Here is a 13,009-nt window from a genome sequence, read left to right on the forward strand (position 1 = left end):
GGAAGGGCACAAAATGTATGCTAAATATGCTAAATGTTTTAAATAGGACTTAAAAAGGTCCAAACATGTCCACTGTGTCTGCTGTGATGACAGAACTGGGAAAAATCAAAAATCATGAACATTTTCTTTTAAGAATATAGATTTAAAAAGTGATACATTTCCATCTGTGTGACAGAGTTTGTGATTTATCACTAATCTGTGATTTTAAAACTGTTAAATGGGAGAAGAAATAGTCGCATGCTGCCGCCTAGTGGTTATTTGGCGACACTGCAGCTTACAAATCGTAAACAAGGGAATCTGATGAATGCACAGTAAAACCATAAGCATCATTAATGCAGAAACAACTGCCCAGTGGTGCTGAATCAGTGTGTGTTCATACAGAACATGAAATTAAATAGTTGGTTATAAATGTGATTTTTGTGTGTGAGAAAACAAAACCAGGATGAACAACATAACTGAACAAAGGGACATGTTTATTAATAAAGTAAAAGTAATATTACAGCAGTTTATTTAATAAAAACAGCAAGAAAATCAGGACAATAATTAAAGTAAAATCTTTAGCTTACATGTAACGGATTCTGTTAAAAGTGAACCGTTTGGTCATAAAATAATATCCAATATTTAATAAACGCTATATAGTTTATTCATCTGGGAAATATTACAAATAGTGAAAAATTAAGGTTCAATGTGAACCACATCCTTTGACTCATAAACAATCAAAATATGTGAAATGAGTCACGTGACAAACCAGATTCATCCTTTTTCTTACATTAGCCATGAAAACACTTCACATTCAGAAGCACTATTGGAAAGAAATGTCATCCAGGGAAATAAAATATAATAATTTAAATAGTTTATTTGTTTATGTATAGGAGTTTAGGAATATCTGTGGATATGACGGCTGTTTGGGATGTTATCGCAAAAAAATAAAAAGATACAGAGGGTGTTCACCATAAATCCCTTTACTTAAAGATTGTGGCAGCTGAACTGAATATGACAACAAAACAAAATAATCATATGTGGTTTAGAGTTTCTGCAGAGTGTTGAATCATTTTGAGACCTTTGATGGGGAGTCGAGAGAAGAGGTTTAAAAAATTAAATGAGCGTAAATAACATATCAAAAGGAAGCATTCTGAGAAAAAATAGTTACGGTCCAAGAATAAAAGTCAGAGTTTATTCTACACGAAAAATAGTTAAAAGTGAGGAACATCAAAGAGAAGATGAACGTTAAATTTATGAAGCAGCTTAGTCTCAAGTGCTTTGTGTTCTGGATGGCCTCGGAGTTAAAACTCCCTGTTTGACTCCAGTTTACATCAAGGTTAGTTACGACCTACATTTCAATAAGTTGCAGAAGAAGATGGAAGGAAACAGAATCGGGGGGGGGGGGGGGGGGGTGAAAAAACGGGCAGATTAGGAGGAAAAGGAGATTAAAACTGAACAACTGGAGTGCTGAACCCAACCACACTCTTGACTAGTGAGTCATTAACCTTCCAACATCACGCGTGCACATGCATGTGTGTGTGCACGTGTGTGTGTGTTACTGCAGCAGGCAGGAGGAATGGCAGATCTTGAGTGATGCAGTCGACAGAGGGAAGGGCATTCTTTAGGAAGTGATGACGATGACAGATCTCTCTCACAAACACGCGCACACAGTCACACGCAGCGTCCGTGTCATTCGATGAATCAGGGCACGCTGACAGTAAGCAGCAGAAGCGTCGCAGTAAGACAGTTTGTTTCACTCCTCCTTCTTGTTTCCCCAGCCGAACAGTTTCAGCACGGAGGACTTTTTCTTGCTTTTGTCTTTCTTGATGTCTAAGAAAGTAAAAGAAGAAGAAGACAAAAAAGAAGGTAAAAGAACAAGGTAAAAGAAAAAAAGAACAAACACAAGAAGAAGAAAAAGAAGAAGAAGAACAAGAGTATGAACACGAATAAGAACAACAAGAACAGCAAAAAAAAATAAATAAATAAGAGCAAGAACAAGAACAAGAACAAGACGACCAGACATAAAAAAACACAATGTGTCAGAGTGAAAACATACAATGAAACTTTGGCGTTAACTTATTGAATACATTAAAGCAAAATGGCTCATCTTCAACCCACAGTCGACGTTCGCTCGCTGAAACATAACGACCTTTCACTGAAGTTCAATAAATCTCCTCAATTTCAGCTCCACGTTCACAATCATGAATTGCAAATGAAGCGGGCTTGGACTCCGTTTTATCACAGAGTTATCAGAGGGTCACATTAACTTGGTGCATAAACCATTTGTTGAACAGAAAAAAGAAAGAAAAAACAACCAGAGGGAAGCGTTTTGTCTCGTGCTTTTTTCCATTAGCTGACATCGGATCAAACGAGATGAAACAAAAACTGTGGCACCTTTGAAAATGCATCACACCTTCCCACACACACACACACACACTTACAAACTTCCATAAACCACAGTGAGAATTGTTTCTACTTCAATTAATGACGTGCATGACGAAAATCCTGAATTTGGTCATTTACGAGCCAGATAAGTCGCAGTGGCTCTGAGGTCATGAGAACTAAAAGACATAATGAAGGGAGGAGGTGGTGGAGAGACACTCACTGAAACTCTCCATCATTTTGTTCAGCTGCTCGTCCTCCTCTTCCTCCCTGAAAGAATAAAACAACGAGCAGATTAACAGCAGCTTGTACCGGTGGGAACATGCACAAAGTTATAATACAAGATCAAACATAATTATACAACATTTGTCAACTTTTATAGAAATTATTCAGATCTTTGAAAGTTGTTACTGTGGAAAGGTTATGAACTGTAAACATCTTATCTGTTGTAGATAGCTCTTCGAGGGACTTCAGTTTGAGGGGACAAAGTTAACCTCTGACAGAATTCATGAGCTAACGGCTAGTCAAGGGCAGCACGGTGGAGCAGTTGGTGGAGCTGCTGCCTCTCAGCGAGCAGGCTGCCCCGGTTCAAATCCCGTCCGGCGGCCTTTAGAGTGGAGTTTGCATGTTCTCTCCGTGCATGTGTGGGTTTTCTCCAGCTACTCCCGTTTCCTCCCACAGACCAAAAACATGCATGCTAGACTGATTGGTAACTCTAAATTGTCCCTAGGTGTGAGTGAGAGTGAATAGTTGTTTGTCCTATTTGTCCCTGTGATGGACTGGAGACCTGTCCAGGGTGTGTCCCCCGCCTCTCGCACAGTGACTGCTGGATATGGGCACCAGTGACCCCCGTGACACGGAAAGGAAGAAGCGGGTAAAGATGGATTGATGGATGGCTAGTCGAGCAGAGGCCAAAGAGAGTTGCTTCTGTCTCTACACCACCATCAGTTTCTCATTACCCAGATATTCATGATTAATTCATAAAATACAAAGATTGCAATAAATCGTGTTATTTTCCAGTGAAAACGTTGGCCACAGCAGCTGCATTTTTGCCAAGTACCCGTCTCGTGAGAACTGATTTTTGTAGTAAAGGTTCACAGATTAGTGTGAGCGTAATACCTATGGGACTGAGTTTCTTGTGGCTCCTCGGACTGATGAAGTCCTTTGGATGAAGGACGAAACGTTTCAACACAAAGAAACCACCCAGAGGACCTGACTTAACTTTGTTGGATTTTTTTACCTGGATTATTGAGCATGAACTTCATGTTCACAGATTAGTGTTTATATGAACAGATAACATAGCTTTGAGAGTGGAGTCTTTTACTTTTGCTCTTTGACTTATTTGGACCAGCTGTAAGCTCATGAGTCTGGTCAGAACTTACCGGGTAGCCATTTTTCTCCAAAATGAGAATGCTAAAGGAGCCATCTACAACAAGTAAGACACTGACGTTTCATAACCTCTGCACAAAATTCCACTTTGAAAGGTCTGAACTATTACAGTATTTTTCTGCCTATTTATCGCAGGGGATTTTTTGTATAATTTGCATGACCTGCGACTTATACGCTGAAGCGACTCATTTATGGATTTTCCATATTTATAAACCAATTTTTGGCTGAGATATGACAGTTTTCATTAATTCAGACTAAAAATATTGAACACTACCATTTTCAGCCGCTAGATGGCACTCGAGCAGTATGGCATGCCGTTGTGTCAAGTAATATTTAAAAGTGGCTATTAATGACACAATCAGCTTGCCATAGACTGCCACCTTCGTCCAGCTCGCCTGCACCGCCCCAGCGAAATGCAGCTAATTTGACCATTGAAGTGCATTTATTAAGTAAAAGTCCAACTGAGACACAACTTTACTATAAAGTCGAATAACAAATAATTGTTTTTAGGTGGTTATCTTGTTAAATTTCGAAGAAATGCACAGCGAGTCCTCCCGTGCATGCGCCTACTTCCGCTTATCGACTTTTGAAACACAATTGATTTGACCGTCAAAGTGCATTTATTAAGGAAAAGTTAGACCGAAACACAACTTTACTATAATTTCGAACAAATAAATATTTGTTTTTAGGTATTAATCTTGTTAAAGTCCTCCCATGCACGCTCCGGCGGCCGCCTTTTGGCAGCCAATCGATTTTTGGCACAACACCGACCCACATTTTCGTGTTGTCACATAATAGATGCAACGTATACGACCAAGTGACGCATTTATGAATTTTTCCATTTTATTAGACATATTTGGACTGGTGCGACTTATAGGGCGGTGCGACGTGTACGGTGGAAAATACGGTAATTTAAAATGTGTCTGAAAACCTGAGGAGCTTCATATTTTTGCAAAAAAGAAGAAAAAAAAAAGCAACATCTGTCAGATCATCTTCGTGGAGCAGCGCCTCCAGTCTCCTGACCCACCTGAGTCTGTCCTCGTCCAGACCCTCTACGATGGCGTTTCTGTCGTTAACGATCTCCAACAGCTTCTCCATCAGCTGCTTTTCTTTCTGCCTGTCCCAGGCAGTCTTCAGGTGCTCTGCACAAGCACACAGCTTTTACTCTGACGCCAGCCTCGTGTCTGCAGAACACCAAGCTGGAAATGTTTCTCTGAAGGCCTCACCTGGTTTCTCCATTAGTCTCCTGAGGTCCTGCACCACACTGGGCTGCTCTTCCTCCAGGTCCTGAGTTCTTCCACTGAATTCAAAGAACAAACAAAAACATACACGTTTGTTTATTAGACAACAAAGAGTGCTGTGCAAACATCTCAAGTCTTTTCTCATTTCTGTATGTTTGACTCTAATACGTCTGATTTTCTTGTAAATGTTTAAAGTAGCCTAGATTTATAATTCTTCAGGTTTTTGTTTATTTTATTTTATTTATTTATTTTTTTTGGGGGGGGGGGCAGGTTTTTCACTGTTTTTTTCACTCATTTTCAGGAAAAAAAAAAAAAGGTTCATCGTCCAACAACTATGTTTGAAACCCATTCCAGCAGGTGTTTTTTTGTCTAGTGTGTTAGCAAAATATCTTGTATACCAGTGGACATGAACAAAGTCTATGCTCAATAATCCAGGTATACAATCCAACAATTTTCAGTCAGGTCATCTGGACAGTTTCTATTTTTTTCCCACCAGCAAAAAAAAAAAAAATAGAAACTGTCCAGATGACCTGACAATGAGCCATTTTCATTATGTCTGATCTTTTATTTTGAAAATCGTTTAAAAGCCGTTTTTAAAGAAACTTGCAAAGGTTATTTTGTAATGTTGTTTGACTTTGACAATGAACTAATGTCAATGTAATTTGTGTTTCCTTGCTTGTTAAAAATTATATGTCATGGTTTTGCCTTAGTTTCCTTTCCTCAACCTACAAGCACAGAGTGCTGCCAGGCCGGCTCTGTAAATAAGAACTTGTTTTTAGTGTTTACGCCTGGTTAAAAAGAGGTGAAATGAAATGAATGGATAAATCAGCCTCTTGATTTAAATATGTGTTTGGTCAGTGTGTGTGTGTGTGTGTGTGTTTGGGTGGGGGGGGGGTTGTCAGCTGCCTTGTTTTCTTGTTGTGAGATGGAGGAGGCAGGACACTGGGAACTCAAACTGTCAACCTTCTGGCCACAAGTCTGTTTGACTAATCACTAAATAGTGGCGTGCCCCCTTTTATTTGTGTATATGTGTGTGAGTGTGTGTGTGTGTGTGTGGGGGGGGGGGGTCTACTCACATGTATACCAGCTCAGACTCACGACGCATGGCCGCCTGCTTGTTTCTGATCAAGCTGAACCATTCGACCATAAGCTCATCCATGACCGAGTCATCTTTGCCCTCTGTGTCTCACACACAAAGTTAATTAGACACACGTCTCCCTTTAAATTTGCCTCTTTAAAAAAAAAAAAAACTCAGCATAAATATTTGGGATTTGTTTTCTTCACCTTCCTCGCTCCTGCGCAGCTTCATCTCCAGCTCGATTCCCGTCTTCTCCAGCTCGTTCAAATTGTTTTCAATTTCCTGAAGCTCTTTCATGATTTCCTCCCTGGGGATGTAGCCTGGTTTCGTCTACACGTGTGACATAAATACATAAACAAAGCGGTTAGAGGAAAATCTGATGAAATAACCGATTTTAACTCCAATAATCTAAAAAAAAAACGTATAAAACTGAGAATATCAAAAGCCTTTAGTAACAAAAGTTGTAATAAATATGACGCAACTATTTTTATAACAAACTAAAATACACTCATGACACTTTGACTCAAAGTTTAGTATTTTAATGGTTCTGTTCAGATTTATTTTAATTACAGATTTGGATGATTTTTGAGGTTTTTTGTAAACTCAACATTTTGTATACAGAAACCCTCAAATAGAAAAAAAAAACCTTTATCATGAGTCCGTTTGTTTTCAGAGGCAGCATTTTATCATCTCTGCTTGAGAAATACCTCAAATAAAATACCTTAGAGGTCTTTGCCTTGGTGCCATTGGTGACTGGATCTTTCTGGACATTTTGAAGTCCTATAGGGAGGAAAAAATCCACAAAGATGTCAAATGAAGAAAGTTAATGTTCGTTCAGTTCCATCGAAACCGAGCAAAATGGCCGTACAGTTGAGCCTGTTCTTACCCCGTGACGCTGCGGGAGTCGCAGGAATCCTGGTGTTGGAAGTGGAAGACATGAACGAAGGCACTGAGGTCTTCGTGGCTCCATTAGCCGACGGTTTAGGAGAGGACTGTGAAGAACCCGCAGGTCTGTGGATGGTTAGAAAAAAAAAAAAAGACAAATAATAAAAGAGCATATTTAACCACCTGTGCTCTGCTTTTCTACCGTTTTTATTTTTGATTCATGACTAAAGATGAAGTGTGGAGAAACAATGAGCATATGTTGCACCACAGAGAACTCTGCTCAGTCCTGACACCATTTGGGGCTGACATGCATGTGGCGGAAGACGAGAGACTGGGGGGCTATGACTGCAAATGATGACCGAGCCATTTGGAGGAGCAGCGGGTACAGGCTTCCTGTGGGAGGACTGGATGGATGGATGGATGGACCAGGCATCAGGAGGCAAAGGAAAAAGATCTCCAACTATTAATGCTTCATGATGTCAATGTGCTGAGTGCCCACCTATGTACAGACGCCCCCTGTTGTTATGGCAACAGGAACATGAGCCGAAATGGAGAGAGAACTCAGAAAAAAAGCCCCAAAACAACATCAATCAGTCGATAAATGAACTCTTACTTGGTTTCTTTGGAGACAGGTTTGAGCTTCGACCTCCAGTCTGCAGGAGACTCATTTTCTGAGACTGAAACAAACAAAAAGAAAGAAATTGCAAAAGTGCTGCTTCAGTTCTATTTTGATTTTATGATGGGGATAATATTAAAGGTCTGAATTCACTTTAAACTGACGTTATTGAAAACAGAAATATATAGTCAAGCCCAAAAGAAAAAATAAAGGGAGCAAACAAGGACTAGATAACCAAACTAAAACAGAGGGCTGACTGGCTACATTTCTATTCAAAGTGTCCAGATGCATTCTTAAAGCCAACACAAGCTCTTGTGATGAAGCCCGACTGTGTGTTGAAGTGTGACGGTCGAACTGGTGCAGGATTTATAAAAAAAAAAAATTAAAAAAAGCTCTTGGACTCTTCAGGGAAGTGAATTACTTTATTTTAGTTGCAATGATCATCACTGTGAAAACTGCGTCTGTAAAAGTATAAGTGTGGGCAAATCTCCGCTCCGAAACCAAACAATTACCGTATTTTTTGGACTATAAGACGCACCGGATTATATAAGGCGCAATAACCGAAACAAAACAGTCCGAGTCGTCAAACTTTATTCAACTCATTCACAATAACCACATAAAATCGGTTGGAGGTCGGTAAGTAAAAACAGAATTAATACACAAGGCGCACTGTTGATTTTTGAGAAAATTCAAGGATTTAAGTGCGCCTTATAGTCTGAAAAATACGGTATCTTAGCTATGTTTTGCCTCTGTAAAAAGGTACAGACTCACTCTTTAGCGGTTTTTCAATGTAAAACTGTATTAGCTGATTCATGGATGGCGACCAACCGGAGCACTGTGCTCTGTATCCTGGGCGCTGACTGGCTCAGTAACGTCGCAGACCGTCTGCTCTCTTTCGCTGGGCTCTTTGGTGAATTTTGTTTCAAGCCCTGCGATGCCACCAAAAAATTCTGCGCGTTCTAAAGTTTCAGGCAGCGAACCGAAGCGCCAGAGAAAAATGCTTACGATAAAAGACAAGGTGGAGCTTCTCGACTTGTTGAAGGGAGAACCTACGTGGCTGTTGGCCGCCGTCACATGATGAAGAAATCTACGGTTCGCTATATCGTTTAGTTTGATGTTCTGGCTGCTGTTTGATACGCTGTATTGTTTTGTATCATTACTGTTTAGCGTATATCTCAGACTTTCTAGTGTACTGTTTGGAGTTCCTTTAGTGTATATCTTAGTGCAGTGTTTTTCAACGTGGGGACCGCGGCCCCCCCAGTGCATCACGAGGGCCCCAGAAACCTGGAGAGATGAAGATTTTAAAAATAAATAAATAAATAGTAATAATAATAATAATAAAAATTACCCACTAGGGCAATCTGTATCTGTCATTTCCAGATAAACACGCTTGAGAGAGAGATTAGATTTCTTTTGTTTTGTTCTTCTGGTCAACAGTTTGTTGAAAAGTTGTTGTTTTTTTCAGTGGGAATATGTTTAAAACATGTTAGTTAATAACATTTTTTTATGCTCAGCAGCTTTAATAATTAATTGAATATAGTGAATAAAACGTTTCAGCACAAAAAAAGAAACGGTCCAGATGACCTGACTGAAAAATGTTGGATTTTATACCTGGATTATTGAGCATAGACTTTGTTGTTTTCAACCAGTTTGACAAGACTGTCAACAAGGAAGAGGGCCGGCAATGGAGGAGGGGGAGTACCAAAGAGACCATCTAATCACAAGCAGAACTGGTTTGTTCCACTTTGGAGTAAGCTGTTGGGGGAAGAATCAGTTTTGTGTTGCGTTTCCTTGACTAATGAAGCCTTCTGGATCGAAGGCGAAACATTTCAGCACAAAAAAAAGAAACTGTCCAGATGACCTTACTGAAAAATGTTGGATTGTATACCTGGAATATTGAGCATGGACTTTGTTATAGTGAATAAAAGTTAAAACATTCTAAAAGTTGATGTTTCTCGGGCTCGCGCTCGGCCAGAAGCTAATGCTGTTTGTGGGGCCAAGGCATGGGAAAGTTTGGGAACCCCTGTCTTAGTGTATATCTTAGATCCTTGTATACAGTTTCTTTTTATACTGTATATTTTTGCCATTTTTGGATGTAACTAGGACCTTGAGTACACAATTTCATTCCACCTCATGTACCACATGTGATGTGAATGACAAACTTGAACTTGATCAAGAAGGACGAGAAGAATATCAGGTCTACGGCAGCAGTGACTTACAACACCTCCGCAAAGAGGGTGGTTAGTTCCCACAATAAGACGACTGTGAAGACGGAATCTGCAGATTCCAACAGAACATTGGTAAGAACATTTCAAGAGTGTGGGAAGGGTTTAAAAAGCCTTAAAATATATATAAATATTAAAATAAATGTAGCGTTCCTACTTCGTGGTTTTTCACCTTTTGCGGTGGTGTCTGGAGCGTAATTTGTAATTTTTTCTGAGCAAATTTCAGTCCCATTCAGCCTTTTTAAACAGAGACTGGCCATACATCTTGTTTTCTTGTGTCGTGAACATGAATATAAAAGACTAATAGATGCTGTTTGATACCATAAATAGGTTACATATCTTGGACTGTAAACAAATATATAGCTGAATTACTAGCAGTGATGCTAACATGCTCATTTATGAAAGAGAGAGAGTTTCACCTGATGTGTTGGGGGAGGTTTTGTCGAGGTGTAAGCCTCCTCTGTCTGGAGTCCTGTCTGCGAGTCCTTTCTGGCCAAGCGGGCTGAAAGAAGGCTTCTGAGGCTCCTGAGGCTGCAGGTCAGCAAGGATCGATGGGTCTGCTCTCAGCCTCACCCTGCCCCTCACACCCCCCGTCTCCTTCTTAGTTGTCTCTACTTGAGCCTGAGGTCTGAAGAATTGAACAGTTAAATGCTACTCCTCACCAGCAGAGGTCAGGCTTATGCAAGATACCATACCAACTTTATTTATAGAGCACTTTAAACACCCACAGGACTAAAGTGCTGATGTACAGCTGCATGTCATAAAAATAGAATATCGTGGAAAAAGTTGATTTATTTCAGTAATTCCATCCAAAAAGTGAAACTTGTATATTATATTCATTCATTACACACAGACTGATATATTTCAAATGTTTATTTATTTTAATGTTGATAATTTTAACTGACAACTAATGAAAACCCCAAATTCAGTATCTCATAAAATTAGCACATTGTGAAAGGTTCAATATTGAAGAACGTGGTGCCACACTCCAATCAGCTTCTTAACTCAAAACACCTGCAAAGTCCTTTAAATGGTCTCAGTCTAGTTCTGTAAGCTACACATTCATGGGGGAGACTGATGACTTGACAGTTGTCCAAAAGACGACCATTGACACCTTGCACAAGGACGGCAAGACGCAAAAGGTCATTGCTAAAGAGGCTGGCTGTTCACAGAGCTCTGTATCCAAGCACATTAATAGAGAGGTGAAGGGAAGGAAAAGACGTGGTAGAAAAAAAGGTACAAGCAATAGGGATAACCGCACCCTGGAGAGGATAGTGAAACAAAACTTATTCCAATATGTGGGGGAGATTCACAAAGAGTGGACTGCAGCTGGAGTCAGTGCTTCAAGAACCACTAAGCACAGACGTATGCAAGACATGGGTTTCAGCTGTTGCATTCCTTGTGTCAAGCCACTCTTGAACAAGAAACAGTGTCAGAAGTGTTTCACCTGGGCTAAAGACAAAAAGGACTGGACTGCTGAGTGGTCCAAAATTATGTCTAATGAAATGTCTAATGAAAGTCTATTTTACATTTCCTTTGGAAATCAAGGTCCCAGAGTCTAGAGAAAGAGAGGAGAGGCACAGAATCCATGTTGCTTGAGGTTCAGTGTCAAGTTTCCACAGTCGGTGATGGTTTGGGGTGCCATGTCATCTGCTGGTGTTGGTCCACTGTGTTTTCTGAGGTCCAAGGTCAACGCAGCCGTCTACCAGGAAGTTTTAGAGCACTTCATGCTTTCTGCTGCTGACCAACTTTACGGAGATGCCGATTTCGTTTTTCAACATGTATTGGCACCTGCACACAGTGCCAAAGTTACCAGTATCTGGTTTAAGGACCATGGTATCCCTGTACTTAATTGGCCAGCAAACTCACCTGACGTTAACACCATAGAAAATCTATGGGTTATTGTGAAGAGGAAGATGTGAAACAACAGACCCAACAATTCAGAAGAGCTGAAGGTCACTATCAGAGCAACGTGGGCTCTCATAACACCTAAACAGTGCCATAGACTGATCAACCCCATGCCACACTGCATTGCTGGAGTAATCCAGGCAAAAGAAACCCCAACTAAGTATTGAGTACTGTACATGCTCATACTTTTTATGTTCACACTTTTCAGTTGGCCAACATTTCTAAAAATCCTTTTTTTATTGGTCTTAAATAATATTCTAATTTTCTGATATACTGAATTTGAGGTTTTCATTAGTTGTCAGTTATAATCATCAACATTAAAATAAATATACATTTGAATTATATATGTCTGTGTGTGATGAATTAATGTAATATACAAGTTTCACTTTTTGAATGGAATTACTGAAATAAATCAACTTTTTCACGATATTCTAATTTTATGACCAGTACCTGTATAGGATGTAAAATTAATCATGTTTTTGAGATTTGTTTTACTTACTCAGTTTTCTTGAGAGCTACATTTGTCCATGCTGGCTTACTGCTGTTATTGTTGTTCTCCTCTGACAGTTTTTTGGAGATGAAAGTTGCTGCTGAGGCTTTTGTCTTATTGCTGTCAACATTTTCCTGTTTTGTGGTCGCCCTGCCACCCACAGGAATTGTTTTAGCTGCGGCTCCACCCTTGTCTGTATCCTTAACATTGATAACCACAGTTACAGGCTGACCTGGGATCCCTTCTAGTCTCTTACCAGTCACAGCCTGACCTTTGTTTATACCAGTGCTGAAGGTTGTTTTCATTTTCTCGTCATCCTTTGACGTGTTCGGTTCAAGAAATTTTAGCTTGGTCTCCCGTGTCTTAGCTGCAGTGACAGAGGTAGGAGGCGATGTATGAGGAGCAGCTGTGGGAGCAGGGCTGATGGTGATAGTTGTGCTGAAAGTAGTGTCGTGTGAAGCTGTGGGTTTGGACTGAAAAGCTGGTGGACTTTCTTTAGCAGCAGAGTTGGGGCGCGATGCAGGCTGCAAAAAAGATGAAGTAGAGAATGCGTTGGAGCCTTTTGTGGTAGTGTCTTGTGAAATTGCGAGTTTAGACACAAACGCTGTTGGACTTTCTTTAGCAGCAGAAGTAGGGCTTGGTTTAGGCTGGGAAGAAGGTGCAGCTGAAAATATGTTGGAGCCTTTTGTAGTAAATGTAGTGTCACGCAATGCTGTTGGTTTAGACACAAAAGGTGTTGGATGCTCCTTAGTGGTAGTAGGGCCAGATGCAGGATGTGAGGAAGGTGACGATGAGAATGCATTGGAGCTTTTA

At 40.2% G+C, this 13,009-nt stretch overlaps 1 protein-coding gene across 1 annotated transcript in view; it reads right to left on the reverse strand.

Annotated features, from left to right (window-relative positions):
• Positions 1–1,554: 1,554 nt before the first annotated feature.
• The window catches only part of LOC119422960 (MICAL-like protein 2), a 24,994-nt gene continuing 13,539 nt past the window's right edge, over positions 1,555–13,009 (reverse strand). The window contains exons 7-17 of the mRNA XM_037690371.1: positions 12,206–12,939; positions 10,218–10,426; positions 7,571–7,634; positions 6,959–7,083; positions 6,794–6,852; positions 6,279–6,402; positions 6,071–6,173; positions 4,980–5,053; positions 4,781–4,895; positions 2,588–2,634; positions 1,555–1,812 (exon numbers count right to left, since the gene is read on the reverse strand). Coding sequence (XP_037546299.1) covers positions 1,736–1,812; positions 2,588–2,634; positions 4,781–4,895; positions 4,980–5,053; positions 6,071–6,173; positions 6,279–6,402; positions 6,794–6,852; positions 6,959–7,083; positions 7,571–7,634; positions 10,218–10,426; positions 12,206–12,939 — 1,731 coding nt within the window. The 3' untranslated portion in view covers positions 1,555–1,735. The remainder of the gene's footprint in view (positions 1,813–2,587; positions 2,635–4,780; positions 4,896–4,979; positions 5,054–6,070; positions 6,174–6,278; positions 6,403–6,793; positions 6,853–6,958; positions 7,084–7,570; positions 7,635–10,217; positions 10,427–12,205; positions 12,940–13,009) is intronic.

This window comes from Nematolebias whitei, chromosome 16 (genome assembly GCF_014905685.2).
Source record: "Nematolebias whitei isolate Nwh7 chromosome 16, NemWhi1, whole genome shotgun sequence".
NCBI lineage: Eukaryota > Metazoa > Chordata > Actinopteri > Cyprinodontiformes > Rivulidae > Nematolebias > Nematolebias whitei.